The sequence below is a fragment of the Artibeus jamaicensis genome, unplaced genomic scaffold (assembly GCF_021234435.1).
Source record: "Artibeus jamaicensis isolate MK-2021 breed Jamaican fruit bat unplaced genomic scaffold, CSHL_Jam_final contig_241, whole genome shotgun sequence".
NCBI lineage: Eukaryota > Metazoa > Chordata > Mammalia > Chiroptera > Phyllostomidae > Artibeus > Artibeus jamaicensis.
Window position 1 is genome coordinate 6766905 of NW_026521509.1, and position 14718 is coordinate 6781622.

The window sequence follows — 14718 nt, forward strand, 5'->3', positions numbered from 1 at the left end:
CAGGAAGGGAAAGACAAACATAAGATGGCTGGAATGTTAGAAATAAAGGAGTTGGTAAATACACCTAAGATTTTTGTAAGGCATAATTGTTTATACAAAAAATCAAGGCCAGGGTGATCCCAAGGTGAAGGAATTATAAAGTCTAAAAGGCATTTTTCAGACAATGAAAAAGGGCATTAGCATGCTTTGTTCTAGAATCCTAGGATAACAGGTAGAAATAGGTAATGGAACCACAGGTCTTTAACTTGGCATCATCATTGACACATTTCGCTTTAATCAGAACTGTATATAATCATGACCATGCCAAGCGTCCAAACATAAGAGGAAAGGGCAAACCATGTTTACAATCTACTTCCCACATCTTTCACTAGTAAAATGGCAGGAAAGCTGAGTAAAAGTTTAATTGAATTCATAAACTATTGCTATTTCCACAACAGCTATTCAAGGAGGAGTTCATTGTCAGGATGACTGGTATGGGAAGACAAAATACTTTGGAAAATTTGTTGGGAGGCAGAAGATTGATTCCTGTGAGACAGTGTACCAACTTGCATGTAAGTAGTCCTAAAGTACTTCTGCCTTTCAGCCCATCCCATATGCCTCCTTTTCCCAGACATTATAGCTTAGTCCCTTAAACTGACATCACCATACTTCTTTACATATTCTGGATCAGAGAAAAGGCTGAGAAATCTTTAATCCTGGCCCTTTTATGCTGTCAAGCACCTCAGTCCAGAATCTAGCTCAGTGTATGGAAAAATTTTTTTTTCTGAATGAACAAATTTGAGGTAAAAAGAAGATAATCCCCAGCACAGGTTATGATGCAGAATTTATGGGGCCTGTATAGATAATTTATTCAAATTATCCATCCCCCATATAAGGATATGCTCTTGAGCATCTCTGCCAAGGGTTCATATGGTATGTGTGTGTACATACACTATTATGATTGTTCAATTAGAAATCTGCACACTGTGATCTAGAATTTAGCAATTTACTTTATATGGAATCCCAAATTTCTAATTTCTTTCCTTTTATCTTTCATTGTTTTTCTTTCCTAAATTGCATTCACCAGACACCAACTCATTCTAGAAATCTTAAGTAGGCTATCTGGGTATTGACCTGACAATCCTGTAACTCCTTCCAGCCTTTTGGAAACTGGTTTAGGATTGGGGGAGGGGACTAAATGTTAAACAAACCCAGATTGGTTGTACTTTCTAATGACTAAAATAATCCATCTCACAGCAAGAAGTTAGGACAATATTTTGTAAAGAGTCAAAGTGATTTTTATTGAAGTTTGGCAAGTAGGTTAATGGAAGTTGTCCAGCTGTTCTTCATAATTTCTGTAAGAACTTCAACTTTCCTCCTAATTCTCTTTCAAGGTTAATTTAAATAGAAAAATAAAGACCTGTTTCCATGTCGTCAACTCAGACTATATATGGTTTTACCTCTAACTGAAATGAGCAAAGGCTCTTATACTTTAAAGACAATGTTGTCTAAAGTAATTCGTATTGGTCTTGATAATATATTCATTGGCCCTTTTCAGATATAAATCATAAAGATGGACATTTTGTTTCATTGTTTTGTAATCACAAATATTTATCTTCTCTCTGTCATAATTATAAAATATTAGTTTTTAATATTTCAGCCACTAGTCATTGAGTTATAGTTTAAAGTTGATTCTACAGTGAAATAAAAAAAGTGAACAATGTTCTAATAAATGTAAGCTGGGAAAACTGATGAATGGCATTTTTCAAGGCAAAATTCTAGTTCACTTAGTGTTGTTCTTATTTAAAAGCTGTAGAATAATTTCATTTTCTTTTCAACTATCTTACTTCTTTCCTTTTATCAAGCTACTCAAATATTAGTCAATGTACTCACTTCTCTCTTATTACACAGTGAATTTCTTAACACTTTCCAGTCAGGCTGCTGTCCTTACTATTTCACTGAAACCCTGATTTCCAAGTTCACTAATGATTTCTTTATTTTGAATTCAATAACTTTTTCAAGTCATCTTTATGATTTCTGTATAGCACCAGCAACAATGTGCACCCTCCTTGAAAACACTTCCCTACCCATTTCCATTGAAGAATGCTACTCTGATGTCTCAATGAATCCTCTTGCTTCCTTATCCACCTGCTATCCTAAATGTGAACATTCACCAGGGTCCTGTCCTTATTCTCAGCCCTCTTTTCATCTCACTGTATAATTCTTCCCTCTAAGTGAGCTCATTCTTTTATATAGTTTCAACCACCTCTTTGTGAATGACTCAAAAATTCACTCTCAGGCCGCCATCTTTCCCAAGTTCTAGTCACACATTTCCCACTAGCAACTGCACATCTTTATTTGGATGACTTGTTTCAACTTGAATTTAAACATGTCATGCATTTACGCATCACAAGCATTTATTTAGAAGCTTACCATGTATAAACATATTCTGGGCAGTAGGAAGCTCATGGTCTGGTGCAGAAGGTAGATAAGTTGTTGATATCTCTGTTGAATTTTCAAATAGTACTATTCCACAGTAGATCTCTACAAAATATCTTGAATTTTGACAGACTCATCAATATAAAGGGAGAAAAACTAGGATACTCACTGTAAAAACAGTGACTTAGCCTCAAAATCTTTTTTTATGTACACGAATTAAAACAATCACTGTGATAAAAACAATCTCTATAGCTTGAAAAAATGTTTAGAAGAAAAAATTTAATGTTATTATATATAATGCATCTTTGTCTTTTTATCATATTCTTTTACATAGAATACTCATTAATCATTAATCATATGAAATGAAAGTTGCTATACATTTTTACTAAAACAAAATAGACACATAAATTTATGTGCACCATCCCAACCTCAGGAAATCATAAAAGGACATCAAATGGTGGCCCTTTTTGCAAGTGGGGGTATAGAATGAGGCCATAATCATCTCACTCACTAGGAGATGATCTAAGTACCTTTCTTTATAATTGTTGGAGCAAAGCATGTATTCACAACTCAGGGGCTCAAAGTTTGCTTTTTTTCTTCCCCCAGAATCTCTTAACATGAGCTGTTGCACGATACCGTATCTAATTTTGTACTACTGTCACCTTTTGTTTTAAATGCTTTTATACACTGTTCCTGTAGTTTATAAATTAACCTAAGAGTACAATTCTAATATGTCTCTGCCAACCACACTGTGCAGTGAAAAAAATGATTTCTACATCTGTAAATGAGTGATTTCCAAAAAGCAATTAGATATTGATTTACAGTAAATCCATTTGGGCTTTTTAGACATAACTTATTTAGATAAGATTGTGTTAGATGTATTGGGTTTTAAAACATCACATGGTACAGTACTTTTCATGAAATGTAAACGTAGTTACTGACATTTGAAGGCACACACAATGCACTGTGGCTGGTGGGACTTCTCCCAAGCAGTCCGTGACAGTTGAGCAGTGTAAGGATCCCCTGCAATGTGCAGGTCTACTTCTCAAAGTCAACCTTTTAATAGAGTCAGACTCAATTCCAAGTGACAAATATATACTTCTCTCTTCAGATTCTGTAATTTTCAGTAATGAATTTCCAATAACAACACTTGTAAAAGCTGTCTTCCATGCTACTCTTCATTTTATGTTTTTTATATTCCTCTTGTGAGGGTGATGAGCAGCAAAAAAAGGTTTAGTGACCTATTCAAATCACAGAGGCAAGAGCCAATAATGCATACATCCCTCCAATGCTACATTCTCTAGCTAAAAGCTTAAAATACCTTCCAAAAAATAATTTGTCTATCTACTTAGTTAGACTGCCTTACACAAAATTTCTTATATTTGAATAAAGGTACATGTTATGCATTCTAACTAACAGTATATACTAAGCTATATGACTGATTTTCTGCTCTGAAGAACTCTAAGTTCTCTACATGATGTAACAGGGCACTAGAATTATTCTTGATACTGCTAGAGACCAATTAATTAAGAAATATTGTTTTCTGCTTTTCCAAGTTCATTAGAAAACCCATTTTTCAATGACTTTTAAATTAGTTTCAGGGCCACATTCAAGTGAGTGATTAATAAATATCCATCAGTTCTCAGAAATAGCATAGGGTTTAGAATCATGGGCTCTAGAATCAGATGGACCATGGGTCCTTTGCTTTCTGATAGTGTTAGTTCTTTGAGCCTGTTTCCTCTTCTTAAACATGGGCATAATAAGATTACTGAATTCATTGAGTTGCCACAAGAATTAAATAATACAATACATATGAATTTCTTACCACTATCCCTGGTAGATTTTAACTGCTCAATAAATGGAGCTCTTATTATTATTAACAACTAAAGATAACAAATTATTGCATGAGAAATTAAAGTAAGATGATGTATACTATTTTTTGCATATTAAGTAATTACCTATGCTCATCTTCCTTCTAAATTAACTTTGAAATATCACACTGGATACAGTGGTTTCTGATATACTGTTACTATTAAATATATATTCACTGTTTTAATTTTAACATTGAAAAATATGCTGTACTTTGATGAAACAATTGGCTGAGTAATACTGATGAAGCCAATAAAGATGAATATTCTCTGGTGTTTAAGAAGTGAAGTTCTGTTTGTCTTGACTCACTCAAGAGAGACTTAATATTTTAAGTAAATTACCTAAGCAAAAATGTTTGCCCCCACTCCAACTCTTTGATAGGGTCTCATTTTAAGAAATAACTAAGACAAAGGGACAGAATTCAAAGACTATAGTACTGCATTGCTGATAAATGTAGAAGATGTACAGAACAACAAAAAAAAGCTACCTTTTTGTTGGTCTATCCACAGAAAGATACTTTTCAGGGAGAGAATCAAAGACATAAAAATTCAATAAGTTGCACAAATGTTATTTAAAAATGTGTCCTTGGTTAAGCAATTTTATAAAAAACTAAACTGTACATGAAAATGGTGCTACTTACCTCCCTACCTCCCCTACTCGCACCTAACTCTCATGCAGATTATGGATACAGACTCGTTTGCTTGGTTTTCTTTCTTTGCAGAAATCATGCCATCTTAAATGGCAATTATAGATTCCTAATCACATGACAAGATTTTAATGTGTTAGTGACCTAATCTCTGTTTAATGCTTATACACTGAGGGGATGTGTAAATAACAGTGTTTAGGAGTAGGTTCTGAAATGAAACAACTGGGTTCTAATCCCAGTTCTGCCATTTGTAACTCTTTGATCTTGAGCAACATACCTAATGCTTCCGGGTATGTTTAGAGATACCCTCTCCCATTACATGACATGCATCTAATAATAGCACTTACCTCACAGGGTTATTATAAGTATATAAATAATTGAGATAATGTATGTAAAAGCACAGGGCACAATGCCTGACATATATGATGCATAAATAAATATTAGTTTTGACTATCACTAGAGTAAAATCTTGATTATCGTGTTAATGAAAGGGTACTAAAACAAAAAAGGTAGCAACACTGACACTAAATAATTTTAAATATACAACCTTTAAAATAGTTATGATATTTTTAAACTTATATTTAATTTTTCTCTGATGTCTGGCAATCTACAGCACTTCGAACCAACTAATAAAGCCAAAATGTGAGAGATGGGGCTAGAAAATAATTCCTTTGCTTAGAATGATTCCCTGCTGGACAAAGTTTTGCCTCTCAGATTACTAAAAACTACCTCCATAAATGAGTTGCCCTTTCTCTCTAAATGTACAGTTTTGAAATCTTGGTGTGGATTGCAGGAAGTATTTAAGTAGCAGGTTTAAACGGCCTCCTGGTGGACTGCTAAATAGAACTGAAACAAAACAGATGGTCAGATAGCAACCAACAGATTCTCAATCTGTTTAATTTTATCAGTAAGAAATGAAATATATCATTCACTCTTGATAATTCAATTAAATCAGAAAGTAGTCCTGTCAAAGATATATGCTTGATTATACAATATATCTTTTAGGAAAGAGGTTAGATATTAACTAGAGAATTAGAATATTTGACCTGATTGTGGGTAGAGCTTCAATTTATTTTTTTCCAAGCCAATCCAGAGCAAGGACTAACCTTAAGGTTTATTGATCAAAACGCTGCCTTGATAAAGTAACTAGTATTTGATCTTGAGATGAATCCATCCCTCTTACCAGACTATGAATCGTACTAAATTCCACAATACATTCTTCCCTACAACCATTTGACTTTTAAGTACCTTTTTAAATAACCAAGAATCTTAATCATTGATAACTGTTTCCCAAGTCTCTTTAAGTTGGGCCAAATTATTCCAAAGGCTTCACCGTTCCTGTGAAACTTAGGAAATCAGTCATTGAATAGAGGGTACCAAGCTGAAGGCACTGACTGGTCTTGAATTCCTGCATTTGCCATGTAAAAGATGCCAATGTTTCACTGTTAGGACATCCAAAATGTATATCCATACAGGCATCTGAAGAACAGCTTTTGATTTCATTCTTCTAAGTAGTTTATGAATAGCTTTAAACAACATTCAATCACACCTTGGAAGCTATGACAAAGACCACTGCATTAATCAAATCAATGTTCAATTTATAAATACAGAGACAGAGCAGCAAAAATACTTTGTCACCTAAGATGCAATTAATTGAGAATTATGTATATGAAGAACTGTGTAGGTTGTTGTTCTATATCCATGTTTTCTGAATGAAGAAAATATTGTGATTAGTGACTCATGCATTGGCTGTCATGAGTGTTCATTTTACTTGTCTTTATAGCATGTGCACTGACTATTGCCATAGAGGAAAAGTATGTATATTTCATTTGCTATATGGGCAATCCAAGTAGTATATGCTTTAGCAGTCATAAAAAGGATCATTTTAAAAAAGTTATTCCATAAATGAAACCCTCAGAAACCATCTATCATCTACCACAACCTTAAAATGTTTACACCACGCACACCTAGAATGCATAGAGGCCACAAAAGGGAGATCACTATGGATCTATGGCAAAAGAATATGGAAAGAAAACTTCCAATTTAAAACCAAGCTGTCCAGTTCCATCCATGCTGTTGCAAAGGGTAGGAGCTCCTTCTTTCTTTCTGCTGCATAGAATTCCATTGTGTAAATGTACCATAGTTTTTGGATCCATTCATTTACTGATGGGAACTGGAAAGCATTATGCTGAATGAAATAAGCCAGGCGGTGAAAGACAAATACCACATGCTCTCACCTTTAACAGGAACCTAAACAACAAAACAAACAAGGAAGCAAAATATGACCAAAGACACTGAAATACAGAACAGGCTGACGGGGACCAGAGGGGAGAGAATTTCAGGGGGAACGGGGAAGGATTCACAGGAATAAGTATAAAGGACACATGGACAAAAACTAAGGTGGGGGGATGGGAGGGAGGTGGGGAGCACTTGGGGGGTGGGCTGGGATGGGAGTACAAGACAGAAGACTGTACTTGAACAATAATTAAATAAAATTTTTTAAAAAACAAGCTGTATCACTGTTGTAATTCTGACCAAAGGCCAATGTTGATTTTTGTTAAAAGTTAATGAAATTTATTAAGCTATATAACCTCTGTACTTACTATTCTTTTTCCATTAAATGTAAATTTACAGGGTATTACAATCTCAACAAATGCGTGCTGTATATTACTGTTATAATGGATCAAGACATGCATAAACAGTTCTGAACAGGCAGAAATCACTTCCCCCACACAAACAATTTCAGAGGTGCATTCCTGCTAAGTGTTTTCCATAAAAAGAAACAGTACAAAGATCTGATTTTTCATACTTTGACCTATAAAACATTAGTTCCAAATGTGCACCTCTTTGTGATCTCACTGGCCTTGAATGAATACCCATTCACCCCACATATTGACATTCACCTTTATACATATTATCCCTCCATTACACTAGCTCCTTTTTTGAACAATATCCGGGCAATTGTTCCACTCACAAGATTTACTCCTTCCCATACCTCTCACCTCATGTCAACATTTACCTCCAATTCCTCCTAGCTGTCAAGCATTACTGGGAGGATATATTTCTTGGTGTTTAAACACATGTTATTTGAATTCAGCTTGTATCAGATTCCAGCTCTGTGGCTTACTGCTTGTGTGACCTTGAAAAAGCTGTTTACATCTCTGAATCTGTATTTCCTTATCTTAAAAATGGAGATAATCACAGTGTCTAATTCATAGAACTACAAATTGTCAAGAAGAATGAGATAATATCTGGCAAATTTATGTGTCTCTATTATCATTATTATGGCTACTGTCAAAAAACTCCGTTGCAAAAATGAACATAGTTGCTTTCATTTCTAAGCTTTTCAGAAGCAACTGCTACTCCTCCATATGGAGGCAGAGTTGAGTACAAGTTTGAGAACTTTAAAAAAAAAAAAAAAAAAAATCAGGCCCTGGCTGGTGTAGCTCAGTGGATTGAGCACGGGCCTGCGAACCAGACAATCGAGGTTCGAGTCCCAGTCAGAGCACATACCAGGGTTGCAGGCCGGTTCCCTGCAGGCCAGTTCCCTGCAGGCCAGTTCCCAGCAGGGGACGCACAAAAGGCAACCATACATTGATGTTTCTCTCCCTCTCTCCTTCCCTTCCCCTCTAAAGATAAATAAATAAAATCTAAAAAAAAAAAATTAAAAAAAATCAGGCTATCAGGGAAAGGGCATCTTGAGAAAAGGAAAGAATAAATTGATATTGTCTTGCAATTCTAATAGATCCTACCCTCCCTGATAAAACCTCTAATATTGGTTATTCTTATGACAAGTAGTAGGAAGAGTCAGAAAACAGTCAGAGCTTGCCAATATGAAACCAAAAACTGTCTTTTAAAAATGTTCTTTAGAGAGCTACACTTAATCACTTAATAGGAGAATCTCAGTTTGTGCAATTGTTAAGTTCCCATTATATTTGCTGCCAAATTTCTAAATCCTGTTTTAAAAACATGTCATCAGTATTGAAGGAAAACCCTCAGTATTGTGCACAGAAGTGTTCCCACTTATGGTGTAAAGGGTCTCTTCCTGAAGTACGCTCATTTTATACTGTTTTAGTATTTTATAAAAGTACTGTTTATAAAAGTGCTGATTATAATAAAACAAGGATTTACGTCAGCAACATGCAAGAACTTTGCTAATAGGTTCGTCAGAAGGATTACTGCAACAACTGCGACAGACAAATTTCTAATCACCTGTAAGAAAATAAAGTTGAAACAAAACACCGGTGACATAAATATTTCTTATTTGCATAATCTTCAACAATGGAGTCTAAAAAATGAACATGATAGGAGAGGGCAGTCATTTGTAAGGCTCTTAGAAACTTAAGTCAAGAAACTGAGAGGTGCAGTTGTTCTTACATGAGTAGAAATTTGAAAGGAGTTTCTTCTTCAATATGCTTTTGGAGGAGGAGTGGGAGAGTGAGAAAGCAAAGAATAAACCACAATATCGAAACTGCCTATCACCAGAAGTGAAACTAATTTCCTGATCTGTTCAATCTGAACAAGGTAAACAAGGGTTTAACTAAGGGTGTTAAGCTGGTCTTTAAACTTTTACAATCATTGTATTGGACCCGAGACTCTGAACAACTCAAATATGACTCTGAAATATTGGAATTAATATATATGGAAAATAATAAGGCAAAAAGCTCAAAAACTGACGTTCAAAGGTAATTTTTAAAGTTTTCTTTTTTTTTTCAACCTAAACTTGCTAAAAAAGTATAAAGGTAAGTATTCTATTTCAAAGTTGTATGAACAACTCACACATGGTGGCTACAGAAGCCAAAGCTGAAGGTTCAATCAAGGTTCTTGGGTTTTCATACAACATTCAATTCCACTGCAAATCCTCTTAGCAGGTAATTAAACAAAGCAAAAACAAAAACACGGGAAAGGTGCTGCTCTAAAGTCCAGAAGAGGAAGGGGGGTTCCTACATCCTACATCTGATCCCACGCATGTGCTCTTTACATTGCTGACTTTTCTCCTGACTTGTGGAAAACAGAGACACTTTCATCATGGATATACATACACTCAGCTTTCACCCAAGTTTACCCTTTTGTTAGTCATAGCTGCTGAAAAAAAACCTATGTACTCTAGTGTTCACAGCAGCACAATTTACAATAGCCAAGGGCTAGAAGCATCCTAAGTGCCCATCAGTAAATGAGTGGATCAAAAACTAGGGTACATCTACACAATGGAATACTATGCAGCAGAAAGAAAGAAAGAGCTCCTACCCTTTGCAACAGCATGAATAGAATTGGAGAGCATTATGCTAAATGAAATAAGCCAGGCAGTAAAAGAGAAACACCATGTGATTTCACCTTTAACTAGAACATAATCAACAAAACAAACCAGAGAGCAAAATACAACCAGAGACACGGAAATAACAGCAAACTGACAGTAACCAGAAGGGTGGGGAGGACATAATGAGGGGAAATGGGGGATGGGCCATCAAGGAACACATATAAAGGACACATGGACAAAGCCAAGGGGGGGTAGGATCAAGGGTGGGAGGTGGGATGGTTGGGGTGGGGGGCAGTGGTGGGAGGCAGATGGAGACAACTGTACTTGGACAACAGTAAAAAAAGTTAAAAATATGTTATAAATTAAGAGCATGTGAATTTGGGGGTATGTGCCATAATTTGAAGAAGTAGCAACTTCAGTCTGCTACCACCCAGGAAGCCACTCCTTAGTTTCCTTTTCATTCATTTTTCTCAATGTATTTGAAGCAATTAGGAACTGCTCGAAGTAAAAACTTTTGAAAGAAAAGCAGAGGTCAAAATAAGGTACAATATGGGAGGGGGAAAGAGCCTTTATCGTTATTTTTTTAAAAAAAACCCAACAGCTTTGCACTATTGTTCCCAACCCCCCCCCCACACACACACTATTGTGTCTAGCTCTGACAGACTTTTTGGCGGAAGTTAAACACCCTCTCCTACATACAAGTAAAATAACTGTTTTATTACAGGAGTATTACTTTCTGAAAGTAATCACAATACCGTAGTAGGCCTCCATTCAGTTGTTATCAATTAGAGTGTAATTTACATCGTTTACAGATATGCACTTCTGCCCCTCACCTCAGTAACTAGAGCACATATGTCAAATGACCCACTCTTAAACATCACCAGTGTGTGACTTTACCTCACTTCTTCACCTAACTTTAAAGACTCTATACCATCATGTCTCATCTACCAAAACTCTGTAGGGTTCTTTTTCCTTCAAAGAAGAAACTTGGCCCCAACGTCACAAGACAAGGAAAGCTAAACTCCATGGAAAAATAAAATCGACACAACAAAGGGAAGAAAGAGAAGGGGGTGGGGTCGGAGTGTCTTCCGAAAGAGAAGCTACCACATGAACTTCTGCAATTTAACGGTTCTGGGGCAGCAAAAGCCTGGTGTGTTAGAAAGCAACAAAGACGGGCTCCCCGCCCTCCTTACCGCGGTAGAGCCAGAGGAAGATGCAATATACACACGGATCACCATCCTGGGAACAGCGGCTGCGGTAGTTTGGGTCCTGCAAATGGCTGGAGAGCTGGGGCAGCAAAGGCTGTAATTGAGCTAACAGGCGAACAGAGGTTGGAAGAGAAGGGTGGGGGAATGTGGAAGGGGAATTCACAAGAGCCCCGCCTCCTCCCTTGGCTGCTCTCACTGGGCTGGGAGCTCTGCAGTCCCAGCCCCAAATCCCGGAAGGCAAAGGCTTGTTTGCATCATTTCTAATTTTTTCTAAAGGAATCTCGAATAGCACCGCGAGATCTGTTGACATTTTTTTCACTATTCCCTCCAAGAGAACAGGGATAAAAGAAAGAAACAGAAAAGGGAGGGTTTAATTCAATTAGATTAGAATGAAAGAGCTTTTCCCACGGAGACTAAAACTTCTGCTTACAACTTCCGGCTCAGAAATGTACGCAAATGAGGAGACAGATATTCCTTGAATCCACGCACTATTAAGAAAGCCCTAGCTGTTAAAACCTTGTGCATTTGAAGAATCCTGTTTATTAGGGTTGGGCACTGAAGGGCTGAGCAATGCCACAGAAGGTTATAAAAAGTTTCAGGTTTTCCTAAGCCAAAAATGGCAGGATTTGATTTCTTTGGAGCTTTGCTTTTTTTTAAGATTAGGAATCCTGCTTCTGTGTGAATACGCAGGAAGACTGACTCACAAATTCAAGAATGGAGGAAGAAGTTGAAAACCAGGGAAAAAAAGAAAGAAAAGAAAATGCAGTGTAAGAAAGTAAATAATTTTTAATTTTGTATTGCATTGTTTCGTTATTAATTGATCAAGGAAATGGAGTTTGAATCCTATGTTGCAGGAGATGTTGAAATGGTAAGCAGAAAGAAACCAAATGGTCATTTGTCCACAGAGGGACCATATATGTCAGACTGTGATTTCAAATTTCCAAATTATGTCAAATAAACAGAATTAAGGAACTCACAGATTGAGTGGATAGAGGGAGTCAGTTACCTGTCCTACTTCTTTACTTTTCCTTTCCACTGGATTTCCCTCTACATTCCAATGGTTTTATCACCCTTTTCTATGTTCAATAATCGTAGCTTCCTAACTATTTTCCGTTAACAGGTTCTCCCTTCTCCATAGAACAACCTTGAGCAGTCGATATTATTATATCAGTTTTACAGAAGAAACTGGGACTCAGGGAATAAGTAATTTTTCCCAAAGTCATATAGCAAGTAAATTTTAGAGCCAGGACTACACCTCAAATCCAACCAGCTCCAAAGGTGCCCCTCTTGACCATAATTGTAACACAATGCCTGGACCAGGGAAAGTACTCAATAATTGTTAATATTTTCCCTCAAACATCACTTTTATTTGTCACTAAAGACAATACAGCCTGAAATACTTAAAATACTACTCCATTGACTATCAAAGCAAGCCTTAATTATGTTTCTAAGGAGCTCCCACCATAATCTGGCCCCACACTATTTATATAGTCTTCACTATTCCCCTACTTCCCTGCATAATTATTGTTTATTCCCCACTGTAATCCTAGTACTTATTCATTTTCATGCCTTTGCTCTTCCTATCCTTTTATTCATTTTTTCCCATATTCTTTTCTGTTCTCTCCATCTTCCCAACTCTTACCTTTTCTAGACCAATTTAGAATTGTTACACAAATGCCCCAGGGGGAAAATCTAGCCACCCTCATCATTAGTCACCAGGGTGATTGTTATTATGCTTCCTAGGCCACAGGACAGGGTAATCTTCCTTCAGGTTTTGATTTGGGAAAATTGACATAATTTGCCATATACTAGTCCCACCACTTTGTGGTCAGCATGTATTCTATTTGGACCAATAGTCTTTACTGAATTGATGAAAACAATAAAGGGAAAAAAGAAAAACTCTTCTATTTATTTTACATATCCATATGACAAAATTAATATCTCCAGAAAACTGAATTCCAGTATTAGCAATTAGTCCAGTGGGCCTTATCTGAAACTTTGATGATGGGCAGATGTTCTCTGATACTTAATTTCTCTTAAATACACAGGTATTAATCTAAGTGAAAATATCCCAACTAAATTGATATATAAACAAAATCTGTTGATCCTTATTAACAAGAACAGTTAGGATGCATTTGGGGGAAGGGCTTTACCAGGATTTTTTCCTAGAGATTAATATAATACATTATATTAGACCTGCTCCTGAGTATATTCAACCATCCCTGGAATGTACATTATAGAATGGTAATTTTTGCTTCATTTTATTCCTTTATAAAACTGTCTCCAAGCAATTTGTTCATATAATTTGATTAAAAATGTTAAAGCCTGATTAAACTAAGATGGATCAAAGAGTTTTTGAATAGTATTTGTGACCTATTGTGATAAGAAATCTAATTATTTCTCAAGTAAATGGTAACATATTTCAAAAATTATAAAGTAAATGCATGCCAAGAACAGAAAACTTAACAAATACTGCAAATAAAAAAATCCCTACCCCTAATATTTGGGGATAATCACTTTTTGATATGTGGATATAAGCTCTTCCAGGCCTAGTCATAAGTAGATAGATGAGGGTGGGTATGAGGGTTTGAGAGAAGTGGAAGGAAAGGAAGAGAGAATAAATATATTTTTAAAATCTATTTATGATAAGATACATAGTGTTTTGTAAATGGCTCATCTTTACTTAGAAAAGATATTTAAAAAATTATGCCCTGGCTGGTGTGGCTCAGTGGATTGAGCGTGGGCCTGGGAACCAAAGGGTCACGGGTTTGATTCCCAGTCAGGGCACATGCCTGGGTTGCAGGCCAGGTACCCAGTAAAGGGTGCTCAAGAGGCAACCACACATTGATGTTTCTGTCCCTCTCTCCCTTCCTTTTCCTCTCTTTAAAAATAAATAAATAAAATCTTTTTTAAAAAGAATATTTAAAAGTAAATAAATATCCCATTTCGGGAAATATGATTTTACAAAATGATATTTCATGGCTTCACGGGGTCCCATTTTATAGATGTACCAAACGTCATTTAAGCAATTCTGTATTATTAAACATATTGCTAGTGTTCAGTTACTCTATATTGTAGTTAATGCTGCAGTACATAGTTATCGACAAATTTTTGCCCACCTGTCTAATAATTTCTTCAGAGTAAATTCCTACATGTGGAATTGCTGGCGAACTCTATAGGCATTCGGGCTTAGTATTACAATGTTATAATTTGGGCCCTGTGTTGCCATGATCTTAAGTGCAAATGACTATTAATTTTATTGAAGAAGCAGCCAATGCTACCCCTGTAACAAGAATTTTATCCCCCTTCCTTCCTCATCG

The 14718-nt window shown here is 36.1% G+C and overlaps 1 protein-coding gene and 1 pseudogene across 1 annotated transcript in view; one reads left to right on the forward strand and one right to left on the reverse strand.

Moving 5' to 3' along the window:
* Positions 1 to 11608, reverse strand: part of SH3BGRL (SH3 domain binding glutamate rich protein like) — a 56878-nt gene extending 45270 nt beyond the window's left edge. The window contains exon 1 of the mRNA XM_037156540.2: positions 11384 to 11608. Coding sequence (XP_037012435.1) covers positions 11384 to 11428 — 45 coding nt within the window. The 5' untranslated portion in view covers positions 11429 to 11608. The remainder of the gene's footprint in view (positions 1 to 11383) is intronic.
* A 619-nt stretch (positions 11609 to 12227) lies between these two features.
* LOC128626946 (60S ribosomal protein L7a-like) overlaps positions 12228 to 14718 on the forward strand; it is a 32378-nt pseudogene continuing 29887 nt past the window's right edge.